The 27,664-nt window shown below is 43.0% G+C and overlaps 2 protein-coding genes across 3 annotated transcripts in view; one reads left to right on the top strand and one right to left on the bottom strand.

The window, feature by feature from the left end:
* On the top strand, window positions 1-26,335 carry LOC133399177 (homeobox protein aristaless-like 4). The gene is made up of 4 exons (XM_061670476.1): window positions 1-346; window positions 17,579-17,898; window positions 24,237-24,365; window positions 25,229-26,335. Exons 1-4 carry the CDS (start codon window positions 1-3, stop codon window positions 25,547-25,549), a joined length of 1,116 nt encoding a protein of 371 aa, XP_061526460.1. The 3' UTR covers window positions 25,550-26,335.
* Window positions 1-27,664, bottom strand: part of ext2 (exostosin glycosyltransferase 2) — a 68,129-nt gene that overhangs the window by 2,682 nt on the left and 37,783 nt on the right. Inside the window, exon 16 of one of the 2 annotated variants that reach the window (XM_061670475.1) lies at window positions 21,906-21,996. The exons of the other annotated variant lie outside the window; for it this stretch is intronic. Coding sequence (XP_061526459.1) covers window positions 21,921-21,996 — 76 coding nt within the window. The 3' untranslated portion in view covers window positions 21,906-21,920. Of the gene's footprint in view, window positions 1-21,905; window positions 21,997-27,664 lie in introns of those variants that run through there. 2 annotated transcript variants of the gene reach the window in all.

A 27,664-nucleotide genomic window follows, 5' to 3' on the forward strand; every position in this document is an offset into this window, starting at 1 on the left:
ATGAACGCCGAGATCTGCAGTCCATACGGCGACATGACCTCCATGGATTCATTTTATAGTCCTTCTGCAGCACAAAGTCGGCACGAGCAGACGGACCACTTCAGGACGTTCCCATCGGCTGACACCAAATACAGCCCCGCTGCGTTCGTGCAGGCCCACAAAGGTCACGCGTACGGAGACAAGCCGCGGAGCCCGTTCCAGCAGGAGTGCCACTCATTGGACGCCGGTCACGCTGCTTTCAGCAAATTCCATCTCTTCACGCACAGGTCCTCCTGCAAAACACCCCCAGAGGAAAGTGAGGGGCTCCGGGAGGGCGGTCACGACGCAGAGATCATCCCCTGCTATGGTGAGTGGGCCCTGGCTTTTTCTTACAGAGCGCGCCCCCTAGAAATAGAACATAACGGTGGAGGAGGATGCTGCAGCCTGTCTTGCACGGCCTGTTGCTGAATTCATGAAGAAGAACTTCCAAAAGGCGTTACAAACTTTTTCTGTGTGTGATCATCTTTCCCCTCCTGAAGCTCACGTTGCCTCATCAAATTACAATTCCTAATTCATCGAACAGGCACGCAGAATTTAACTACCGTGTTTTCGTTTTTAAAAAAATAAATATTTTTTTTACTTTCCTGCTGTTGTTATCGGCCTTATTGGCCCCACTTAGATTTAATTGGGCCTTAATGGGCCGCTGATGAGGGGGGGAAATAAAACTTTGACCCTCGTTTGGGGATGAACACCGAGGAGCAACAGCTGGGAGACGGATCGTGTTATCAGGAAGAAAAACAACCAAATACAAAATTGACAGTGACAAGAAAAGGAAAAAAAAAAATCTGTGGTGATTTAATTGGATGTCGTTTTTTTTTCTTTTTTAATCTAAAATTGACTTTCATTAAAAGAAATCCATCCACAGAGATTGAAAAAGTGTGCAAATTTACAAATGTATTTTTTAAAAATGAATTTAACTGCAAAGATCGACGAGGTCGGGTATAAAGTGATGGGGCCTTTTTCTCGACCCAATCGATGAATACACACTTTTCATTGCGTAAAAATCACACTTACCTTTCTCTTTTATTGTATCTGTGAATTCAAACACATGAGACATTGAAACAATTTAAATAGACCAAACCCGACTTCATTTGTTTGAACTAATCAATCAATTGACGTTTAGAGTTAAAACGTACATAATATTGTACTTTATTCATTAAGACAACAACATTGTAATTTATTTCCCTTTGTAAAACGTTTAAATATGTTTATTAAAATCTGCTTTACCGGCGCTCCATCCACTGAGGCCTTTTAAATCTGAAAGCAAATCAAGTACAACTTGGTCATATTATTTTGGTTTTTTTTAAAGACAGTCATGAGATAACATTTAGTTTCAGGTTGAAATAAATATATTACATACATATAATTACATTAAATCATTCTTTTATTATTGTAAATACTACATATATTGTTTCTGACACAAATCAATTCATCTTTTGCTGAAGAATGGATAACACACATTTATAATAAATAATACATTACATACAGGTGTGTGTATAATAACATTTCAATTACAGTTTCAAATTGTAGTTTTAAAATTCAAAGTTAATTAGATGAGCTCTCCCATTAATTTCGGTCAACCTCTGCCGTACGTTATTTTATTTGATGAATTAATTCATGTAGTCATTGGGCCACATTAAGCATTAACAAACCCTGGTGAAATTGTTAAACTTAACCTTTACCGCAAACATTTAGGTCACAACATCTGCAGAATTTCCATTAGGAAAAGTTTTAAAACAATGCATTGCTCAAGGTGGTATCTGTTCACTTTCCCCCTGGCTTATTACTCTCCAGAATAAGGTTTCAAAGAAGGGGGGAAATTATCAATGTGATGAAAGCTCAACTGCACTGAGACATGTTTGTCTGAAATGTTCATGTAAATATTGCTTTCCAACGCCACTTTACCTGTCAATACCAGCATCACACACTGACTGAGGAAAACGGACACTTTATTGTACAAGCAGTAAAAAAAATACCGGTGAAAGTTGTGCAAAGAGGGATCTCGGGGAAAGCTTTCTTTATGCAAAGCATCCCCCTCCGAGTCTTTGCGATCCTCCAGAGACAACACGTTTCTACGTTTGATGTGTCCGTGTCTCCCCTCAGCGTGTGACCTTTAGCTTCCTGTCTCATCTGTTTGGGGTCGTGGGCCGCTTCCCCCACGCACACACGCCAGAGAAATTCCGTTTGAGGCCCTGTAATGTCATCGCGCAGCTCAGATCTTTGCAACATTGGGCTCTAGATTGAATGTGTAAACATTTAACCGCACCCATATTGCCATCCATATGTTAAGATACTGGGATGATCACTGCCACAATAGCAAACAGTACTGTACTGATGTATACGAAGGTCTTTAGCGATAAAGTGCACCAGGCCTCTTCTAGTACCTCATTTCTCGCCTATGTCGTGAGACCTGGTGCATTTTGCTGTTCTGGCTGCACAGGCCGTCCGAGCTGATTGGTTGGAGCAGGCCGTAATGGGAACCAGCCACAGGCCCAGACAACTGAGACACACTTTAGTATGTCTGTGACATGAGTGGAGGTGACAAGGACTCAAGATCGTTTTACCATTTAGTTTCAGCTTTGGCAGGCCAATTTGCATTCAGGCCCGCTTTGCATGGCCCGGTGAGAGCAGCAGGGCAAGAAGCAGTCCAGAACTTCCTCTGCTCACTTTATTGTCACTTCACATCTGAAGATCATGGTTATTTAAAAAAAAAACAACAACAACCCCCCGCCCCAAAAAAAAAAAACATTTTAACTGGTGTAATTATTGTATCCAGTTTAAATGTCTCTAATGGGTATAGGATACACGGTTGTTTGAGGTCTTCGCAGGATAATTTCTTCTTCTTCAAGGAAAACATTCTGCAACACTACACTACACTACAAGTGAAAAATGACTAGGTGTGCTTTTATAAATAAAAACATGCTGCAGTTTTGAAAATATCTCTAATTTATAATGCTGTAAAATAAAATATTTTCTTTAAAATTTAGCCTATGGAGATGTCATTTTTAACGCCACATGTATACAATTACATTTTATGTAGTAACCAGTTGTGGTGAGGGTCAGCATAGAGAGAATAACAGGAATGTATTCACACAAGATTTTAGCACAATTTTGTTTTAAAAGTAATTAAAAAATATCTTTTTTTTAAATTAATAAATAAATAAATATTCATATTCAACATTTTTTATTTTCATAAATACTGGAAAATTTGTATTGGTATGTAATTTTTCCTAGATCGCCAAAAAGTGCTTTGCAGACCAGATGCAAATGGATAACATAGAACAATGTAAGCACTAAAGTAGAACAAAACGTCCAATAGATTGTAAAATAGAATTCACTACTAAAATACAATACAAAGAAGCCATGATTTAAAACGATCCAAAAAAATCGTTGGGGGAAAAACAGTCAGAATTGAATGTGGCCATGGTTGTGGAGTGTGTCGCTGCAGGATGAGCCATTTATTGGAGTGTATCACAGTAGGTAGATTGTGTATATACATGCAGAGCCTGCAAATGGTGCAGTGACACTGACGAATGTGCCTTTAACAGTAGCGTATGGAAAATTGGACAAAAGACGCCATATAATGCTCAGTGTAACCTTTCCAATGATTTCTCAGGCAATTCTCACAGGAACACAGTCATTCAGTCATCAATCTTCACAGTTAAACCTCCACCTGCAATAATACCCAGGCATGTGCACACATAGATCCCATGAGTGGTGTTCAAGCACCTGCCCATTTGCCCTGGATGAAAAAAGTGCCCCTTTTACTGCAGCCCCTTTTTTCTTCATTCATCAATAAAGGTAAATTAATAAATAAATAACTTTCTCTCCTCAAATCCACCCAAAGTGTTTTGATATTTGAGGGGCATTTATTTGAGTCCTTAGGAGAATTGTACATTATGCTCCCACCTTAATATATTTAGGGTTAATCACGGGCACTTTAAATGGTGGCAGGTGTGTGCTGACCCCCATTTAACGTGAGTTTGATTGAGATTACTTAATTCTGAACACAGCCACATTCTCATTTATCGGAGGTTGTGTGCACTTGTGCAACCATGCTATCGCAGTTGTTTATTTTTACTTCCCCTCTATGATTTTATTTTTTTTTTCCAATTGAGTTTTACAGGTTATAGGTTGATTAATCAGAATCAGAATCATCTTTATTTGCCAAGCATGTCAAAAACACACAAGGAATTTGTCTCCGCTAGTTGGAGCCGCTCTAGTACGACAACAGACAGTCAATTGACAGAGAATAAGTTTGAGACATAAAGACATAAAAACAAAAAACAGTCACAGAGCAATAAAAGGTTGCCAGTAATGTGGTAATGCCGGTACAATATTTTATTGACAATTGTGCAAAAGAGAGCAGTTTGAAATGACTAATAGAACAACAGTCCGCTGCAGTGACCATTGTACAAAGGTGGCCGAGACTTCCAAGAAATGTTTTAAAATTATTTATCTTGGTCTCATTTATTTATATATATATATATATATATATATATATATATATATATATATATATATATATATATATATGTCACAAAAACCTGACATTTGTTCATAGTCCTATTATTAGCGGTGTTGATTGTGTTAACAGAAATAAATACATAAGTTGAATATGTACTATTGTGTTTTCTTAATTATAGGAGATTTTTTTTTAATTTTTTTTTTATTTTTGCTTGAGCACTTACCAAAATATATAGGGAGAGAAGTGTGTGTACTTTTCGATTGTGGGTAGTAAAAACAGATAAGAGTGGGGCCCGAGATAATGTAATTAGATATTGGTGGGGAATGAGCATTATTTAAAAAAAAAAAAAAAAAAAACTGAAAATGATGTTGAAAGTGAATGGGGATGAATATCACGGAAGATCATGTTGTTCAGTAGGTTTCACAACAAAGTATCTTTAGGACGTGTAGAAAAAAAAAAGTTCTCGCAACCTCCCCGTTCAGATGGAATGTTCTCTCTCCAATCAAACCACAAAAACAACACAAGATGAAGGATGTTCATCTTTGCTTCAGCGGGCGAAAGAAATATTTGGAAGAGAGACAAGGGTTAGGGCGGTGTGCAAAGAAGGAAAAGTGTTTGAGATGTGATTTATCAGTCTTGGACTTCATGAATTCTTTTCACAGTCAATAAACGTTACACAGCCTGCTGAAATAGATCATCTGTGCTCAGTCAGCAGAGCCGCATTTTCAAAGTGAACGTCTCTCACATTGAGGGGGGAAAAAATTGAGCATTGTGCTGATGTTTGCTGATCGTCTGTCTGTGGGACGCTGTGACTATTTCCGGTTTTCAAGACGGCTGCAAATTTACACCACTTACGAAGGGGAGTGTGCACGACATTATTTCAATATGTTTTGCATCACACTAAGTGCTATTCATATTGTGGTTGTTGTGCTTTCACAAAAATTCAGAGAAGGTAGAATGATATATTTTGGATGGAACAGCTGGCCAAGTAGGGAGCTGATTCCCTCTCCTGAATGGTCTTGTTGCTTAGTCCTTTATACAAAGTACAGCAGCTTGATGCTTGAGTGTGCTTATCAGTAAGTCTACCTGCTTCAACCCCTCACAACCAATCAGGAAACCAACAGAAGCTCAATGTTCCCTCGCAACCCTTCATCTTAGACCGTAAAACAACCCCCCAAATCGTGCAAATGCATTCTTTCCTCACAGAATTACTGTCCCGCAGGTCGGAGTTTGTAATTCCAATCCTGGTGTTTGTTTCACTGTGGTGGTGTTTTAGATTTTAAAAAATAATAATAAAAAGAAAGACTGGACATCAGCCACAATGGGTTATTAGTTGACCCATGATTTTCTTGTTAGTGTTTCAATTTGTGTTTCAATTTGTGTGTCCAAAGGACAAGGAGAGTAGGCAGGAACCCAGTCCAACAAAGTCACTCAAACACACACTGAAGGAACTTCTGGAGCACAGCTCCATTTGCCCTAATGAAAAAAAGGTGTCAGTAATGCTTGCAGATTACACCTTCTTGTTTTCACCTATATGAACTATTTGATTCCATTGCGGTGCTTCGTACATTTATATTCACTTCTGCCTGATTTAGTTGCGTATATAAAGGCAAACACTGTTGATTTCTTGATGAACAATCCAAGTCGAAGTGTGAATTGCGATAAAATGAGTCACTGTTTTAGGCAATGTGAATCAGACCAGAAGTCGGGCTGTGCCATGGTAATACTTGGCCACTAAACATGCTGCCTTCAAGACAATTGGATCACATATTTCAACAAGACAATGCAAAGCCCCATTGGGTTGACATGCACAGCAAGATCGTACAGGTGTTGGCATGGCCTATCTACATTCTGGTTGTGTTTTGAGAACCTTTGATTGATTTATTGATTAATTTATTTGCAGATTTATGGATTTATTTATTTGCAGTCCTTAGCCACCTTTTACAGATTTGTTTGCTTTGGAGGTGTGCTAGTCTATTGTTTTTATATACTATTTTATAATTGAGTAATCTATGTAATGTATGTCACCTGTCTTTCAATTGTTATAGTGTTGTAGACTATCTTGGAATCGTGTAGTTGTAGTAGTGCTGTAGTTGTAGAGTTGGTGCAGCAGTGTTGTAGAAATTGTTTAAAAAAAAAAAAGGTGATGTGAGGCCCAAATATTCACACATACTCTCTCTGCTCAGTGCTACTGGAACATGTGCTCCTGCATGTGCAGCTGTAAGTCAAATCATTATTTTATGGCCGTACTGGTTGGACTCATCATGTGCTATGACACACAGAGGTGCAGGTGTAGGCTCAGGATGAACCGATTGTCTCGTAATAATTTAGTGAAAAGAGACGGTCGGTTGTAGTCACGGACATGATAAAAGTTTCCATGTGCTGCAAGACTCAGCAAGGCATTTCTCATTTTCACGTTTTGCAAGGAGAAGGCACATTATCTCCTTCATTGCCAAATTGCAGTAGTAGTCTTTTATCAGTTAGTGGTCAATAGTCATTAAAGACTGATAGGTCTTACTTTGTGGGGACTGTGGGTACCATATGATGGTAAATATGATGATCTCTACAAGGAGTGTTTACGGTGGAATTTTTCAAACAAAGGTCCTTCAGGCCTAACACGATCTATAGGTCAAGGACATGGAGCAATGTTGTAGCCTGCTGGACCCCAGAGCGAGTTGTGTCACCAAAATTACAGAACTTTAGAAACATTTAAGATTTTGCATGGTTTAAATCAGTCAAAAATCAGAAAACTATGGGCTTGGATTCTCTAGCAAACACGATTACTTGATTGAGTTTGTGATCGGTTGACATTCTGCTTTAATTATTTTAATTAATTCAGAACATACACCCCCTCCTTGAGCCGTTACCTTATCTTGGTGGAGGGGTTTGTGTATCCTATTGATCCTAGGAGCTAAGTTGTCTGGGGCTTCACGCCCCCGGTAGGGTCACCCATGGCAAATAGGTCCTAGGTGAGGGACCAGACAAACCACGGCTCTGAAAACCCCTGTGATGAATACAATAAATGGATATAGGTTTCCCTTGCCCAGACGAGAGACCGAGACCCCTCTGGAGGTGGGGCTCGAAGGCGAGCGCCTGTTGGCCGGGCCTGCACCCATAGGGCCCGGCCGGGCACAGCCCAAAAGGGTAACGTGGGTCCCCCTTCCCATGGGTTCACCACCTGTGGGAGGGGCCATAGGGGTCGGGTGCAATGTGAGCTGGGCGGTGGCCGGAGGCGGGGACCTTGGCGATCGAATCCCCGGTTACAGAAGCTGGCTCTCGGGACATGGAATGTCACATCTCTGACAGGGAAGGAGCCCGAGTTGGTGTGTGAGGTTGAAAAGTTCAGACTAGATATAGTCGGGCTCACCTCCACGCACGGCTTGGCCTCTGGTACCAGTGCTCTTGAGAGGGGTCGGGTATACTTATTGCCCCACGGCTCGGCGCCTGTACATTGGGGTTCACCCCAGTGGACAAGAGGGTAGCCTCCCTCCGCCTTTGGGTGGGGGGACGGGTCCTGACTGTTGATTGTGCCTATGCACCAAACAGCAGTTCAGAATACCCACCCTTTTTGAAGTCCTTCGAGAGGGTGCTGGAGAGCGCTCCTGCTGTAGACTCCATTGTTCTGCTGGGGGACTTTAATACTCATGTGGGCAATGACTGCAAGACCTGGAAGGGTCGTGATTGGGAGGAACGGCCCCCCCGATCAGAACCCGAGTAGTGTTCTGTTATTGGACTTCTGTGCTCACCACGGATTGTCCATAACGAACACAATGTTCAAGCATAATGTGTCCATACGTGCACTTGGCACCAGGACACCCTAGGTCGCAGTTTGATGAGCGACTTTGTGGTCATGTCATGTCATGGAGGTCACTGAGACAAAAACTCTGACATTGGAGGAGTTCGGTGAGGCCATGGAGAATGATTTCCGGACAGCTTCGAGGAAATTCTGGTCCATCATCCGGCGTGTCAGGAGGGGGAAGCAGTGCACCATCAACACTGTGTATAGTGGGGATGGGGCACTGCTGACCTCAACTCATGACGACAAGCCGGTGGGGAGAATACTTCGAAAACCTCCTCAATTCCACCGACACGCCTTCCCATGAAGATCTGGTGTCTCTGAGGCGAGCTCTCCTATCTCTGAGGTTGAGGACACCAAGGTGGTTAAAAAGCTCCTCGGTGGCAAGGCCCCGGAGGTGGATGAGATTTGCCCGGAGTTCCTAAAGGCTCTGGATGTTGTGGGGCTGTACCGGTTGACACGCCTCTGCAACATCGTGTGGACATCGGGGACAGTGCCTCTGGAATGGCAGACTGGGGTGGTGGTCCCCCTTTTTAAGGATGGGGACCGGAGGGTATATTCCAACTACAAGGGGAACACACTCCTCAGGCTCCCCGGTAAGGTCTATTCAGGGGTGCTGGAGAATTTGAATCTCAGTTTCAGGAGGAGCAGTGTGGTTTTCGTCCTGGCCGTGGAACAGTGGAGCAGCTCTGCATCGTCAGCGGGGTCCAGTGTCAGAGTTTGGCCCGCATTGCTGGCAATAAGTCAGATTCATTTCTGGTGAGGGGTGGACTCCGCCAAGGTTGCCCTTTTTCACCAATTCTGTTCAGAAATTTTTGGGACAGAATTTCTAGCCGCAGCCAAGGCGTAGAGGGGTCCAATTTGGTGGCCTCAGTATTGCATCTCTGCTTTTTGGAGACAATGTGGCTTCATCAAGCTGTGATCTCCAACTCTCACTGGAGTGGTTCGCAGCCGAGTGTGAAGCGGCTGGCATGAGAATCAGCACCTCAAAATCTGAGACCATGGCCCTCAGTCGTAAAAGGGTGGAGTGCCCTCTCCAGGTCGGGGATGAGATCCTGCCCCAAGTGGAGGAGTTCAAGTATCTTGGGGTCTTGTTCACGAGTGTGGGAAGAATGGAACGAGAGATCGACAGGCGGATCGGTGCAGCGTCTGCAGTGATGTGGACTTTGTATTGGTCCGTTCTGGTGAAGAAAGCGCTAAGCCGAAAGGCGAAGCTCTCAATTTACCGGTCAATCTACGTTCCTACCCTCACGTATTGTCACAAGCTGTGGGTCGTGACCGAAAGAACAAGATCCCGGATACAAGCGGCCGAAATGAGTTTCCCCTGCAGTGTGTCCGGGGTCTCCCTTAGAGATAGGGTGAGAAGCTCGGTCATCCGGGTGGGGCTCAGAGTGGAGCCGCTGCTCCGCCCCATTGAGAGAAGCCAGATGAGGTGGATTGGGCATCTGATTAGGATACCTCCTGGACGCTTCCCCAGTGAGGTGTTCCAGGCACGTCCCACCGGGAGGAGACGACCCAGAACACGCTAACCCTAACCCAGGAATGGCTCGGGATCCCATCACAAGAGCTGTATGAAGTGGCTGGGGAAAGGAAATTCTGGGCCTCCGTGCTAAAGCTACTGCCTCCGCGACCTGACCTCGGATAAGCGGAAGAAAATGGATGGATGGATGGCGAAGCATATTCGAGCTGCATGCACACAAATGAGCATTGTTTAGCTTTTGGTGGGATGATCTTTAACAAGCAGCATAAAAATACACCAAAACATTTACTTTCAGTTAATCTCGAAAATATGGAGTGTGCCTTTACATTATATATATATATATATATATATATATATATATATATATATATATATATATATATATATATATATAACGTTTTTGAAAAAACATGTTGGATGAACATAATAGCAGACACTGGGGAACAGTATTAATATTAAAGTGACAAAATTGTGTCCAAATATAAGTATTACTGAATTGAATCTTCTGTGGCAACATGATGAAATAGTGGTTAGCTTCATAATTCAGAGGTTCTGGGTTTGAATCTGGGCTTGTACCTTCCTGTGCGGAGTTCTAATGTTCTCCTGTGTTTGTGTGCATTTACTCCTCCTCCATTCCCGAAAGAGGCATGTCAGGTTGATTGTTAATTTGAATTGTTGAATGGTTGTTTGTCTACTGTATATGTTGCTCGCGATTGGCTGGCGACCTGTCCAGGTTCCATGTTTGGATGGATGAATCTTCTGTACCATTTAAACTGCTCCATTTATCTTTACAACCCACTTACTATCTCATCTACTGGACTTGAGGTGAACCACAATACTATTAATGAATTCTGAACAAATGTGTTTGCTCAATGTAAAGCTCATAGTGCTTTGCCGCAATACGTAGGGACAAAAAAAAACACGTTTCATATGTTCAAACACCCAGCCATTTCCCCTTACATTTTAGTGACCCAGCATGCTTGTTGGTTACGGGTCAGTCGGTGTGCGCGACCCAAAGTCGAGAGCCCACAAGAACGCAAAAACATGTCGGGATTGTTACACTGAGAGTCATGGATGGATCACCTCAGAGGGTATTGCTTGTATGTAGGCAACGGGTCACGCTAAAGAGTCCCCCGACACTCATTCAAGACACTCCAAAACTACTTTTAGCTATACCACGATCTACTTGAGGTGATCAGATCCAAAAATGAGTAAGGCACTGAATAATTTTGATGGACATTGGCAGACAGATTGTTATGATTTATTAGCAAATATCTGTCTGAGGCTTTAAAATTCACACGCAGCAATGACATTAAGTGAGTGTTTTCAGTACCTTGTAGCCAGAAATAACATCTCTGCAAATTAAGTGTGACAGTCCAGGTGACGCTGCACGGCAGACATCCAAATCTGGCAATGTTTTTTGCAATAAAAACTGCCACCTGATGTCATATTGAGCTACAGCCTCAGAGTGTCCTTACCTCAGTGCATCTGCAAATTATCTATGGAGAACTGCAGTGGCTCCAGGCAGCTACCCAGTCCATCCATCATGCATCACACATACAGGCGGGAAAACTAATCAGCACTCATATTAACACTGTGAGCCAAAAAATTTCACAACTAAAGACCAAGAAATGTATTTGCTCCACCCCGTCATAATCCTGCATTTGAATTATGGACCGTGCAAAGTTGCCAAGTGACTTGTCATTTGAAGTACTTCAGAGGCACAATGGAAATGTTCAGATGATGCCAGTGGTGGTAATGTTAAAGTTTCAGCACGTTCACACAATTATATTCAGGTTTAAATGTATATTTTTGTTGGCAGATACTGCAAAGAGCTCGCACAGTACAATAAAACAGTCACTTCATTAGCTACACATGCCCAATCTCATTTAGCAACAGAAAATAATGTTCACTTTTGTTTGCCACTGCCAGATAGGTATTTTGTTTTAATGAACAATATTATTTTATTATTATTATGGCTGTTGTTTTCAGTGGTATAGAACTGCATTGCATCATAGAGCTTCTTCTTCTTCTTCTTCTTTTCCTTTCGGCTTGCCCCGTTAGGGTTCGCCACAGCGAGTCATCCTTTTCCATGTAAACCTATCTCCTGCATCCTCCTCTCTAACACCAACGACCCTCATGTGTTCCCGCACGACATCCATCAACCTTCTCTTTGGTCTTCCTCTAGCTCTCTTGCCTGGCAGCTCCATCCTCATCACCCTTCTACCAATATACTCACAGTCTCTCCTCTGGATATGTCCAAACCATGGAAGTCTGCTCTCTCTAACTTTGTCTCCAAAACATCTAACCTTTTATGTCCCTTTGATGAGCTCCATCCATCCATCCATTTTCTGAGCCGCTTCTCCTCACTCGGGTCGCGGGCGTGCTGGAGCCTATCTCAGCTGTCATCGGGCAGGAGGCGGGGTACACCCTGCACTGGTTGCCAGCCAATCGCAGGGCACATAGAAACTAACAACCATTCACACTCACAGTCATGCCTACGGGCAATTTAGAGTCTCCAATTAATTCATGATTTTGGGATGTGGGAGGAAACCGGAGTGCCCGGAGAAAACCCACGCAGGCACGGGGAGAACATGCAAACTCCACACAGGCGGGGCTGGGGATTGAACCCGGGTCCTCAGAACTGTGAGGCTGACGCTCTAACCAGTCATACACCGTGCTGCCTCTGATGAGCTCATTTCTAATTTTATCCACCCTGGTCACTCCTAGAGTGAACCTCAACATCTTAATTTCCGCCACTTCCAGCTCTGCTTCCTGTTGTCTCTTCAGTGCCACTGTCTCTAATCTGTACATTATGGCTGGCCTCATCACTGTCTTACAAACTTTGCCCTTCATCCGAGCAGAGACTCTTCTGTCACATAACACACCTGACACCTTCCTCCACCCGTTCCAACCTGCTTGGACGCGTTTCTTCACTTCCTTACCACAGTTACCATTGCTCTGGACGGTTGGCCCCAAGTATTTAAAGTCTTCCACCCTTGCTATCTCTTCTCCCTGTAGCCTCACTCTTCCCCCACTACCCCTCTCATTCATGCACATATATTATGTGTTACTTCGGCTAATCTTCATTTCTCTCCTTTCCAGTGCATGCCTCCATCTTTCTAACTATTCCTCCACATGCTCCCTGCTTTCACTGCAGATCACAATGTCATCTGCGAATATCATAGTCTACGGGGATTCCAGTCTAACCTCATCTGTCAGATTATCCATCACCACTGCAAACAGGAAGGGACTCAGGGCTGATCCCTGATGCACTCCCACATCCACCTTAAACTCCTCTGTCACACCTACAGCACAACTCACACCTCACCACTGTTCTGCTGACTTCGTACATGTCCTGTATTATTCTAACATACCTCTCTGCCACTCCAGACTTTCGCGTGCAGTATCACAGTTCCTCTCTGGGTACTCTGTCATAGGTTTTCCCTAGTTCTAAAAAGACACAATGTAGCTCCTTCTGACCTTCTCTGTACTTCTCCATCAGCACCCTCGGTGCAAATAATGCATCTGTGGTACTCTTTATAGGCATGAAACCATACTGTTGCTCGCAAATACTCACTTCTGTCCTGAGTTTAGCCTCCACGACTCTTTCCCAACGCTTCATTGTGTGGCTCATCAACTTTATTCCTCTATAGTTTCCACAGCTCTGCACATCACCTTTGTTCTTAAAAATGGGCACCAGCACAATTTTCCTCCATTCCTCAGGCATCTTCTCACCCGCGGGAATTCTGTTGTACAAACTGGTCAAAAACTCCACAGCCACATCTATATGATTGCATACCTCCACACGTATGTCATCAGGACCAATTGCCTTTCCATTTTTCTTCCTCTTTAGTGCCTTTCTAATATCCCCCTTACTAATCATTGCTACTTCCTGTTCCACCACATTTGCCTCGTCTACTCTTCCTTCTCGCTCATTCATCAACTCCTCAAAGTATTCTTTCCATCTATCCAGCACAATGGTTGCCTCAGTCAACACATTTCCATCTCTATCCTTAATCACCCTAACCTGCTGCACATCCTTCCCATCTGTAACCCTCTGTCTGGCCAACCTGTATACAACCCCAATTCCAATGACATTGTGACGTTGTGTTAAACCGAAACAAAAACAGAATACAATGATTTGCAAATCATGTTCAACCTATATTTAATTAAATACACTACAAAGACAAGATATTTAATGTTCAAACTGACAAACTTGATTGTTTTTTGCAAATAATCATTAACGTAGAATTTTATGGCTGCAACACGTTCCAAAAAAGCTGGGACAGGTAGCAAAAAAGACTGAGAAAGTTGAGGACTGCTCATCAAACACCTGCTTGGAACATCCCACAGGTGAACAGGCTAATTGGGAACAGGTGGGTGCCATGATTGGGTATAAAAGGATCTTCCCTGAATTGCTCAGTCATTCACAAGCAAAAATGGGGCGAGGCTCACCTCTTCGTGAACAAGTGTGTGAGAAAATACTCCAACAGTTTAAGGACAATGTTCCTCAATGTACAATTGCAAGGAATTTAGGGATTTCATCATCTACAGTCCATAATATCATCAAAAGGTTCAGAGAATCTGGAGAAATCACTGCATGTAAGCAGCAAGGCCGAAAACCAACATTGAATGCCCGTGACCTTCGATCCCTCCGGCGGCACTGCATCAAAAACCGACATCAATGTGTAAAGGATATTGGCACGTGGGCTCAGGAACACTTCAGAAAACCAATGTCAGTAAATACAGTTCGGCGCTACATCCGTAACTGCAACTTGAAACAAGCAAAACCCATTTATCAACAACACCCAGAAATGCCGCTGGCTTCTCTAGGCCCGAGCTCATCTAAGATGGACTGATGCAAAGTGGAAAAGTGGTCTGTGTTCTGACGAGTCCACATTTCAAATTGTTTTGGGAAATCGTGGACGTCGTGTCCACTGGGCCAAAGAGGAAAAGAACCATCTGGACTGTTATGGATGCAAAGTTCAAAAGCCAGCATCTGTGATGGTATGGGGTTGTGTTAGTGCCAATGGCATGGGTAACCTACACATCTGTGAAGGCGCCATTAATGCTGAAAGGTACATACAGGTTTTGGAGAAACATGCTGCCATCCAAGCAACGTCTTTTTCATGGACGACCGTGCTTATTTCAGCAAGACAATGAGAAACCACATTCTGCATTTTTTACAATGCCGTGGTTTTGGAGTAAAAGAGTGCGGGTACTCGACTGGCCTGCCGGCAGTCCAGACCTGTCTCCCAATAAAAAAGTGTGGCGCATTATGAAGCATAAAATACGACAACGGAGACCCCGGACTGTTGAACAGCGGAAGCTGTACATCAAGTAAGAATGGGAAAGAATCCCACCTACAAAGCTTCAACAATTAGTGTCCTCAGTTCCCAAGCATGTTTTGAATGTTGTTAAAAGATAAGGTGATGTAACACAGTGGTGAACATGACCCTGTCCCAGCTTTTTTGGAACGTGTTGCAGCCATAAAATTCCAAGTTAATGTTTATTTGCTAAAAACAATAAAGTTGATCAGTTTGAACGTTAAATATATTGTCTTTGTCGTGTATTCACTTTAATATAGGTAGAACATGATTTGCAAATCATTGTATTCTGTTTTTATTTATGTTTAACACAACGTCCCAACTTCATTGGAATTGGGGTTGTAGATCTTTTTCTACTTTTTGAGTGTCCAACCTGTCATCATGTGCCTCTTATTTGGCCTTTGCCACCTCTACCTTCGCCCTATGTCGCATCTCAATGTATTCCTTTCGCCTCTCCTCGGTCCTTTCAGTGTCCCACTTCTTCTTAGCTAACCCTTTTCCTTGTATGATTTCCTGTACTGTGAGATTCCACCACCAAGTCTCCTTAAAATAACCCTGACTCCATTTCTCTTCCCATCTACACCATGGTAAAATAATTTAAACCCTGCCCCTAAGCTTCTAGCCTTATTCTAGCCTTTCCATCTGGTCTCCTGGACACACAATATATCAACCTTTCTCGTAATCATCATGTCAACCAACTCCCGAGATTTTCCTGTCATAGTCCCATCATTCAAAGTCCCCACATTCAGTTCTAGGCTCTGTGCTTTCCTGTTCTATTTCTGCCGAAGAACCCGCTTTCCAACAGCGCCCTGCAGGTTAACGGTGCCGGGGGCGGACGTTGTTAACCAGGGCCACGACCCATCCGGTATGGAATTCTTTAGATGAACGCTCACATTTGTTTGGCAAAGTTTTAAGCCGGATGCCATTCCTGACGCAACCCTCTGCATTTATCCAGGCTTGGGACCGGCCTACAGTTTGCAGTGGCTTGTGCCCCCAAAAGGGCTGCTTTGCATTGCATCGAAGAGCGAGATGTTAATTTTCAACAAAATAATTTCTCCCAGCTTTATGAGGTGCAGTTTTTTACGCTAAAGAACTAAACCACAATAATAAATATACAGCATTGTCACTCAAACGGAGCATGATGATCTTTTTAAAATTACAATTCTCAATATACAGTAACTCTTGTATTGGATCTTAATAGACTGGACAGTAGGCTATTTTCTCTCTCTCTCTCAATAAAATCATCAATACGTTCTTCAGAGGCGGTCCTAGCTTGAATGGCACCCTGTGCAAGATGTCCTTTGGGACACCCCTCTCCACGTCGCCACCAGTACACACAAACACACACGCACACAAGAACACACACACACACACGCATACAAACACACAAAGACACACACACACACACACTGGAAAAAAACTGGCGAATGAATAGGTGAGCTGTTGTTATTGACAACTAAAACCGCCTACTCTTATCTAAAAAAAAAAAAATCTAAACAGTTTATTTCAACCAAGAAAAGCAAGTATCTGAAGCAATAAGGCAAGCATCTTGCATGAGGCTAATAAATTAGCGAGGGGCTAATAAATCAGGGTCACTGAGCACTATACTAATAAATGTTACATGAGAGGTTATCGACGATTTCAAGTTAGAACTATGCATCCATCCATCCATCCATTTTCTATACCACTTATCCTCACTAGGGTCACGGGCTGGCGGAGCCTATCCCAGCTATCTTCGGGTGGGAGGCGGGGTACACCCTGAACTGGTCGCCAGCCAATCACAGGGTGCATAGAAAGAAACAACGATTCGCACTCACATTCACACCTACGGGCAATTTAGATTCTCCAATCAACCTACCACACGTGTTTTAGGGATGTGGGAGGAAACCGGAGCGCCCAGAGAAAACCCACCCAGGGGAGAACATGCAAACTCCACAAAGGCGGGGCCGGGATTTGAACCCCAGTCCCCAGAACTGTGAGGCAGATGTGCTAACCAGTCGTCCACCGTGCCGTCAAGTTATAACTACACTCCCCATATAATAACATGCTACAGTCATTAAGAATAAAGTTGTCTTCATAGCTGAATCCTAAGCTCGTTTCCTCTCCTTCTTTTTTTCAAATTTGTGCACGTGATAGCTTTGACCTTTTCCTCTCCGTGTTTACGATAAGTGTAACTTACATTTCCCATCATTCCCAAGGACCCTCATCCCCACACTGCATCTCTTCTTCAGAGTGCGACTCCACAAGAGGGCGCAAATTCCCCATAAAAATGCAAATGATTGACATGTCATGCCATTACACAACAGAAAACCATTTTACGTAATGATTCTCTTTCATTTTGGGGCATGCTGCCATTCCCCAGCAATGCCGTCCCGTGCAGCCGCACATAACGCACATGCCAGAAACCACGACTGTGTTTCATTCATGAATACTTGAAAGTGCTTTATCTCCTCTCGGTCTTCTAGGTAAAGACAGTTCAAATCTGACAGATTCTGACTTGACTTCACTCTCCGACCATCCAACAATGGACGCCAGCTACCTAGCTGTGAAGGATCAGGGCATCAACGCAACATCTGATCGGCCACCAGGTGCTGATTTAGCGATCCCCCATGACAAAAGTGATGGCAGTGAGAGCAACAAGGGCAAGAAGAGGCGCAATCGCACCACCTTCACCAGCTACCAGCTGGAAGAGCTGGAGAAGGTCTTTCAGAAGACGCACTATCCAGATGTTTACGCTCGTGAGCAGCTGGCACTACGGACGGACCTGACTGAAGCGCGTGTGCAGGTAACAATGACTACATGTTAGACATGATATTATATTTAAAAAGGTAACACTGACAAAGAAGCATCACATTTTTTTTGTGAAAGTATTGAATTCCTTTTAACTTTAATACATATTCATGACTTGAACAACATGTGACGAACACATTAACAACAACCTTAAACCTTCAATTATTACTAAACAACAATTTATTTTATAGACACAGATTAAGTCATTTATTATAAATTACTTCCAGCTATGAGCCACCCTTATTATGTGCTTTGCCAGATCCATCTTCCAGATGAGGCCAAATTTGTAATTCTTTCTATTCAATGTTTGGCTTTAAAAGAAGCCAATAAACAAACAAAGAAAATACCATTTTGAAGAAATATTTACTCTCTGGCGCCACACTGTAATATCTTAATGATTGACGTTAGCTGACCAATATTTGCATGAACGATGACTGAAAAGAGAGCAAATGACTATAGGCAGTCTGAAACATCAGACCGTGCAGCACAGTAGTGCAGGATTAGGAAAATAAGCCACTCTATAGAGAAAGAACACCATTTTCTAGGACCCAATAAATGAATGTGAGTGGGAATGGAAGATGTACTGTATAAATAAACATTGATTAGCTTCACTGGCTTCTGTATAGTTGTCGGATTGATTCTCACTCAATGGACCGATCACAACCGCCCTGTGAGTGACTGGCAATCAATCCAGGGTGTAGTCTATATTTCAGCAATTGGGATAGGCCTCAAATTTCCTGTGACCTTGAACAGGATATACTGGTAAATGGATGGATGAGTATTTAGGAACCTTTGACCCTGATCTGCTTAGGTAGTGTTGAAGTGTTGACGATGTAACGTTTGGATGGCGCTAGCTGTATCATCTGCTTGAAGGGTTTGAACGACACTGGATTCGGCAAAAAAAAAAAAAAAAAAAGTGGGGGATGCTACTCAGTGCAGTGCTCCGCATCCTCTTCATTGAAATTTGGAAATTTCTTTTTTTTTTTTAATGGCATGCTTTGTTTTGTGCAACGCGTTAGTCCAGTGGTTAGTCCACGTCAACTTCAAAGTTCTGAGGTTCAAGATTCAAATCTCCACTCTGGCCATGCTGTGTGGATGTTTCATGCTCTCCCCCGGCCCTACAATTACCTGGTAAGCATTCCAGGGTGTGCCACACCTCCCACCCAAAATTGATGATTTGTAAATTTCGCATTCCAGTGCAATGTACTGTTGACCAATCAAAAATTGAAGCTACTACACTTTACAATAACGTTCAGTTCTCGTACTAACACTTTCATTGGTCATGTACACACTTGTACTACATATTACGATATGTTCCAAATTTATAAGCATTTTTCATTTATAAGCACACACAAAATAAATAGGAGTCTTTACTTTTGGCTTTCTCCATCAGGGTTTTTCACAGAAAATCTCATTTTGAATCCTTCCTGACACACCCCTGTCATTTATCTAGGCTTGGGAACTGGAATGCAGCTAAAGACAATATATTACGTAAAGTGACAGAAGGAATGCATATACAGTAGATCAGCTATAGGATGGGAGGAAGGTGGCGAATGTATTTGGGAAAATGGCCAGAAAGTGGTGTATTTAGGTATCCCTAATAATTTGACAACGGTAATAATAATAATATTCAGTGGAATCAGCCTTTGTACTGTATGGACACCGGCCCGTGGGTCCTTCGACATCTGCAGGCCTGCACAGATAACGTCACTCACAGCAAAACGTGAGACATTGATCTGGTAATGTGGGAGTGGGGGAGGCCAGGGGGCCCGTGGGGGAAGGGGACGGGGGGGCTGATGGTTTGGGTTGCCTGGGCCTCACATGTTGTGTTTTTGGAGAGCACACATTCATCATCAGCATATGAGGAGATGAGCTCAACTCTGCGGTGTTTTGATGGCGGTCAACGGCACGTTCGTAAACATCCTTTCCTTGAACGCCAGGTTTGCCACCCACCCCCTCGAACTGGACTGAGACTGAAACATCCAGTCGCTGTTTGGACCACTTTGCGTACAATCCGGTGGTGGAGCTGTAATGCATTCCAGCACATTTCTATTGTATACCACTACTCGTCTGTCGTTGATGTGCACATCTGTGTGTGTGCATGTGTGTGTGCTGTAGACAACCTAAGCCTTTGGATTCTCTGTGTTTTTCTTTCATTAACATCCTGTTCAGACAAGAATGTGTCCTCGCTGTGGTCTCCTGGGTGGAAGTGTGAAACAAAAGCCTAGAGCAAGGTAGCCATTGATATATCAGCCCATGTCTGACATGGTCAAAGACAATTTTAAAGGAATACATATTTGATTTCGACTACGTATTGGCCATGTGCCTGTGGCATGAGATAAGAGTAAGATCAGAACCAATCTTGGCGGAGAGGAGCTGCAACACAGGAAATGTGTGCAGCCGCGGGGTTATAACTCAGCCCCGCGGCTCCGAAGGTCGCTCTGACGCTCACACAATCACAGAGTCGAGTGCCTCAGATGGCTGCAGCTTTCACAGCCTTTGGCTCTCCCAGCGGCCCTCTTAAACTCTCGCGGTACAAGATAAAAGGGCCGAGAAACCTTGTCTGCCGCTCTGTGCTCCATTCAGGACATTCACACGCAAAAAAAGACCCACAGCTCTCAAGTGGTGAACCTTTATGCTATTGGTGTTAACACTGACTCTTAAAAACAAATTGTTAAACCCTCTTTGACAAAAAGTGTTAAATACATCTTGAAAGAGGCTGACCTGTAGTCTTGAACATGAATCAATGAACGAAGTAGGACCCAGTTTGAAGTTGTTTGCTTTTTCTTTCTGCAGCTTTCAAAGGGAGAAAGTGAGTTCAGATTGGCGTTATATACATCGTAGGGCCATGGATCAAGGGTCAGGAGTTCCGACACCATGACATCTCTCAGATTCCCTGTCCTGTCAGTCTGGGCCTGGGGAGCTCAGAGAGCACACACACACAAAAAAAGATCTATAGGAATATGTCATATCTTTCATTTTATTGATTAGCGTAGACATTATCCTTGTCTCGTGTGATAATAGATATTTCCAGTCCAGGGTGTACCCTGCTCCAGTTCATCTCCAATCCTAATGATGACAAGTGCATAGAAAATAAATGGATGCATTCTGAGATGCCAGACTACATTTTTTCAGATGAAAGTTGCACCGAAAATCCGGCGAGCTGAGGTGGTGGAAAAGAGTTTAAAGCTGCATCTCAACAATTCAGTACTAAATCGCTCTCAGTCTTTGCATGCTTTCAACACTTATTACCTTCAAACATATTTAATGTATTTAGAAAGACATAAATGACTTTGGTGGAATTTTAATGATCCTGCGCGCTATACGATAGTATGCATAAGTGTGTGTGCGCACGTCTGCGTGTGGATAAAATATACTGACCACCCATAATAATTATAACCGATGCAATTGGTTTATTATTGTTGAGGTGGGAATGATTTATTTATTTTTTACATAATTCCTTTATCATCTTCAATTGAAACTAACAAAAAGACAAGATTCACCATCGCAATAAATAATAGCATTGTTTTTAATATAGAGATTAGGGCCCCTATTTGGACTGTGTTGGAATTTAACGACTGAAACAAATGGGCTTTCATACAATATTCTAATTTATTTTCGATGCACCTGTATATACAGAATATACTGTACACATGAATGGTGAGTCGGTAAAAAACATCTGATGCATTACTGCGTACTACAACCACAAGAATGAACATAGGGTAATACCTCTCTGACAGTGTCGATGAAACTGGAGTATTGTTTGTAAAGGCTGAATGTTTCCAACACACATGTGCCTAATGTTGTGATTAGTCAGTGTATATGGTAGGATTAGGGGGTCAAACAGCACAACCCTACATTTCACGAACCACAACACTGGTCCAAAGTGTTTCCGTCATATTAACGGTGCTTTGGGGGTGTTAGAAAACTGAAGCCAGGCTCAGCCTCAGATTTCTGTTCAGCTGACGTGAGTGACAGCGGAGGCGGGTTATCAATCCTCCAAGCCGCTCTCACACTTCAAAGTGTTCCTGGGCCCGTGCAGCTCTCCTGCTGGGGCCTGTTTGGCATTTCTCTGCTCGCTCTCTCTCTCGGGCTGCAACATAAATAAAGCCTCATTGAAAGTCCAGCAGCTACTTAAGCTGTCAAGGTCTTTACCAATTACTGTCACGAGACAGTGTGTGCAACATGCAAATACATTCTCCCTTCATAATAACCTCCAGATTGGGCTGGGAGATTCGAACAGAATGAGACGCTCATGAATCATCTTGCATTAGGAAAAAGGTATAAACCGATTCTGGAACAGTTAGCGTATCACTGTAGTCTTGTTACATTTGAAGGCTGCGTGTAAGAAAGCGCAGAGGAAGACATCTGCTGTGCTTCTGTAATTTATGCAGCGACAGTATCGGAATGCCAGGAGCTTTAGGCTACAGGAAATTAAAAAGGAAAATGCAAACAAAGCTAAGGCGCAATTCCATCTCACGTTTCAACGTTCCCATTATTGCCTCCTAATCTTAGTGCAGTGTACATGCAAAGAGCTGATAGGTGAAACACAAGAAGCTCACTTTGGGCGCTAATCAATCCGCCGGTGGGACTGGTGTCACGGCTTCAGCCAGTGTGATGTCACTCAACACACTGATGCTTTCATTACACAGCAGTTTTATGTCCAAACGTCAAATATGGTTTGAGGAAACATGAGGCACTCAGCTCTTGTCACATTGCAAACAAGCAAAGGTGAACGGAGAGAGATCTGTTTACATTTTGTTGTATAAATGAAGGCTGTTTAGAAAACCTGCGCACCCTTTTTGCCAGCATTTTCCAAGCTTTTTATTTGTATTTATTTATTTATTTTCATTGATCAAACGCTCGTCTGGTCCAAGCGTCAATAAAATATATATATATTTTTTTCTATATATATATTACAACTTGAACGGTAAAGTGCTCTTTAGTACATTCAAAGGCCAACATCTTGCAGAAAGTCTTACCAGAAGCGATGAAGCTGTTAAAGCAGTACTACATTACCACTTCATTTCCCGGAGATGTGATGGCCAGTTGGCCGAAAACGTTTGTCCAGTGCCCAGAATTAGGGCAGTTTTTTAAAAAATTTATTCATTCAGCATTTTGTTAGATTTATTTATGAGTATCATCCATCCATTTTTAATACTACTTCTTCTTACTAGGGTCACTAGGGAGCTGGAGCTTATCCCAGTTGGCTACGGGCGAGAGCCGGGTTACACCCACTCGGAATTGATCGGAGGGCACACATAGACAAGCAACCATTCACAACTATGAGCAATTTACTCTACAGTCAACACACCATGCATGTTTTTGGGTTGTGGGAGGAAACCGGAGTACCCGGAGAAAAGTCACGCAGGCACGGGGAGAACATGCAAACTCCACACAGTCGGGGCCGGGGATTGAACCCGGGTCCTCAGAACTGTGAGGCTGATGCTCTAACCAGTCATCCACCGTGCTGACTGTTTTTAGAAGTATTTATTTTATTATACATATATATCCATCCATTTTCTGAGCCGCTTCTCCTCACTAGGGTCGCGGGCGTGCTGGAGCCTATCCCAGCTGTCATCGGGCAGGAGGCGGGGTACACCCTGAACCGGTTGCCAGCCAATCGCAGGGCACATAGAAACAAACAACCATTCGCACTCACATGCACACCTACGGGCAATTTAGAGTCTCAATTTTATGCATGTTTTTTGGGATGTGGGAAGAAACCGGAGTGCCTGGAGAAAACTCACGCAGGCACGGGGAGAACATGCAAACTCCACACAGTCGGGGCCGGGGATTGAACCCGGGTCCTCAGAACTGTGAGGCTGACGCTCTAACCAGTCGGCAACCGTGCCGCCATACATATATATATATATATATATATATATATATATATATATATATATATATATATATATATATATATAGATTATATTTATTTTATATATTTTTACATGATTATCTTTTTTTTATGATCAATTTAGAGTCTTCGATGAACCTGACATGATGTTTTTGTATTGTGGGTGGATGCCAAGGGAGAACATACAAACTCCACACAGGAGGGCGTAAACTGAGATTCGAAGCACAAAGCTAAGAACTGTGAGGCAGATGTATTCACTAATAATCCACCGTGCCGCCCTGTAGTCTAGTGAGGATAATATTGATATGATTAAATGTAGATGTAATAAGATTTCATTCTTTCGTTTCTCTCATCACCTTTCGTTGTCCATTTTAACTAAGTTTGGGTTACCGAATATGGTTCCTTACCCTAAATAAGTGTTGCTAACCAAAGGCAGGGATGTTGTTCTAAATGAGCATGCGTCCTCTGCGCAGGTGTGGTTCCAGAACCGGCGGGCCAAATGGAGAAAGAGGGAGCGTTTTGGTCAGATGCAGCAGGTTCGAACGCACTTCTCCACAGCTTACGAGCTGCCGCTGCTGACACGTCCCGAGAGTTACGCACAGGTATTGCAAGTTGATGTCTATCCAGTTATGTTCAGAACAATGGCAGTGTGTAAAAAGGGAGTAAAGCCCAAAATTCTTATACAGGGGGTTCTGGGTTTATGACATATGACATACAGTACTTACTTACTGTACTTACATGTTTTCATTGGCCTGTGATATACTTATTTATGGGCTATAGTGTTGTTGTTGTTGTTTTTTTGACTTCTACTATTTACTTAGAAATGTTTTAATGTTGATGGACAAAATGTAAGCAGAGCAAAAACATCCACAACACCACTAACTACTACTACCATTACTCATCCCAGTAACCCATCTTCTAATCCTCTGCCCAAAACACCCCTGAAATTAATCATCCCTATTTCATAAAATGTTTCAATTTACAGTATGTTCATCGTGGTTAATTCACCTCGTAATACCACCATCATGTTGCTATTATAGAAACTGCAACTTCAATGCAATACAGAAACATAATGCTCATCTGGAGCAATTCAGAATCAAAATGTGTCTAATAACATGACCAAAACATTAAATAAACAAAATACAATGCATCATACTCGCTAGAGATGCTGATTATTAAATATATTCATGCATGGATATTGCTATAAATGTGATTTGCTAGTCGAATTTGGGTGGAAAAGTTGCGCTCTGACCAACCGATGAGAGGACCGAAAACTGCTGATGTCATTGTGGGCCAGCTAGCTGGCCCTATGAGGCAAATTTAAAATCGGATTAGTTTACCAAACAGTCCCATTGCTCATATAGTTGAAGTTACATCAGCAAGCCTTACTGAGTTGGAAGGCCTTGGATTAGATTAGATTCCTCTCTTTGTATATGTTGATTTCCTTCCCCCTCTTTTGTGTCAGATACAGAATCCATCCTGGATTAGCGGCAGCAGTGCAGCGTCACCCGTGCCAGGCTGCGTGGTGCCCTGTGACACGGTGACGTCCTGCATGACTCCTCACCCCCACTCGGCCAGCGGGGTGTCCGAGTTCCTGGGTGTTCCGAGCCCCGGAGGTCACATGGGCCAGGCTCACCTGGGCGGCCTCTTTGGAGGATCCCCCGGCATGGCGACGGGGCTCAACGCCTACGACCTCAACATGGACCCTGACCGCAAGTCCTCCAGCATCGCCTCTCTGCGCATGAAGGCCAAAGAGCATAGTGCCGCCATATCTTGGGCCTCATGATGTGCGGATACCTGCTGAAGGGGACCGTCTTTATCTCCCCTCCGATGTCCGAGCCAAGCCGGTGTGGGGTGAAGGCACGCAAATGTAAATCTCAAGGCAACGGTGACTACCTTCATTAAGGCTACAGAAAAAAATGCAAATGATGAAGCAATTTTGAAAGACAGCCCCCAAAGTGGACGAGTGGCCTTGGTGGAGTGGGAGATGACTCTGTGTGGTTAGAGTGCAGTATTGGTGATGCTTTATTGATTTCAAACTAATTCATGCACTTATTTGCTAAAATACAAGGTTTGTTTGTACAGTGCTTTCAGTGATTTCAGGTGCTCTTTTATTCTAACTTTATTATTTAAAATTTAAAAGTTGTTTTTTTGTGCTGGATTTGCTTTAAAATCAAACATCTTTACAGGCTAAAATTCAAATGTTATTTTATTTATAGTAGTAGCTACAAATCAGCTCCCTTCAGCATTGATTTAAATGATTTTAAATAATAACCAAGTGTGTATTTCAGAGATTATCATCTGTTCCCGCTACCAGAAACATCTGTTGGCTGTTGTGTTCGCGGAGCCTGCACCCAAACAATGCAAGCTCTGTTTCTATGTGGCAGTTTTTCATTTTAAGAATCAGCAGTGTCAAGAAAAGAAGTGCCTACATGTCACTCAGACTGACATCAATAATAACATAACACCAAGAGAATCTGGTGAAGATTTTTTAAAAAAACAACAAAAAAAACCGACAAGAAATACTTAAAAGTGATGTACTTTTTCACACAAAGCTGAAGTGTACAGCAGTCAAAAGTCAGTGTTAAAGATTTACGTGTTACAGCCTTAAATGTTATGGTACTTTCATTCTTTTTTTTTTTTTTCTTTGGACTGAAATGCAAAGAAACTGAGCTTCGGAGCTCTCATACAATCAGGTTCTTCCACAGCAAATTCAGCCAAGCGGGCCTTATGGAGTTTGCCTTGCCGAAATCAGCATTGCCCAATCTGTTTCCAGTCCATACAGCTGGAAGCATACAAATTGTTCAACCAATGTCTTTGTAATGGATAATCATTGTCTATGAGGTGTGCCTCAATGTATATGGTCAAGTTGGGGTGTCAGAGCAGCTCTCTTCCATGCTTGTTAATAGCAGCCTCTGCTCCTTGTTTACTTTCATCCAACATGGATGCGCTCATGTCCACTGTGGGACATTTTATTATTCCCCCTGATGCCTGAGGACAAAAATAGCAGATGACGTTTACACTGCTAAATTCCTAACACGATGTCAGGTACGTTCCTTTGTTCGCGAGGGCCTCAGTTAGGCTGATAGCCTAACCGAGGTTGCATGGTACCAAAGCATGAAGCTGATATCTTGTAGAGGAGTTTTGGGCACAGTAACCGTTGATAATGCCCTAAATAGGAACCACATTCACAGACCTTCTCAGCAGGTGAAAGAAGTATAGTGCAGGCTATAATCTGTCAGCAGAGCACATCACACTGGACGTGTCCAAAATTACATCCAGTTTTACCCCTTGGTCCAAATCCAAGGCATATGCAGGACATAATCTAGACTGTATAGTCCATATATCAAAAGTGAGAGGATTGCCTTGGATATGTAGACATGGGGGCCCCCTTTACTTGCTGAGGGCTTGGGTGGAGGGTTTCTGCTGTGTTCCGGTGTTCTGGGAAAAGGACAGTGCACACAGCTGTGCTCAGGGGCTAAATGCAAAACAAACATGCCTCACACATGCTTCCCCCTCAGCTGTCATGTCTCTCCTTTCAAAGACCCCCCCCCCCTAAAGTTGATGCTCTTCGCTTGGCCCTTTGCACAATGTGTCCACCGGTCCGACTGCAGCCCCCGTCGCAGAGCTCTCTGGCTCAGGGTCGAGGCGCAGCCAACCCAGGAAGGATTTTTAATTAACACTGAGCCCTGGGGAGCCTGCAGGATTGTGTTTCAGGATAGACACACTCAACTGTCTTTGGGCTGCAGTGGCCACACAGACTATGTGGACATACAGTTACAGTATGTTATAATACATACCCATGTTTACAGCTATGCTTTGTTCAATTTGGATCAACACATCTCTGCTGACATCTTCCTCTTTTCTACAAGATAGGCTGTCTTTATCCTCCAGAAGGAAT

The sequence above is a fragment of the Phycodurus eques genome, chromosome 2, assembly GCF_024500275.1.
Source record: "Phycodurus eques isolate BA_2022a chromosome 2, UOR_Pequ_1.1, whole genome shotgun sequence".
Classification (NCBI taxonomy): domain Eukaryota; kingdom Metazoa; phylum Chordata; class Actinopteri; order Syngnathiformes; family Syngnathidae; genus Phycodurus; species Phycodurus eques.

What these genes read in the sequence shown, in the direction of transcription:
- LOC133399177 (XM_061670476.1), top strand. Translation starts at nt 1, where the DNA reads ATGAACGCCGAGATCTGCAGTCCATACGGCGACATGACCTCCATGGAT. An exon ending in AGAGATCATCCCCTGCTATG is followed by an intron (nt 347 to 17,578) that starts GTGAGTGGGCCC and finishes TCGGTCTTCTAG; the next exon opens with GTAAAGACAGTTCAAATCTG. An exon ending in GTCCCGAGAGTTACGCACAG is followed by an intron (nt 24,366 to 25,228) that starts GTATTGCAAGTT and finishes CTTTTGTGTCAG; the next exon opens with ATACAGAATCCATCCTGGAT.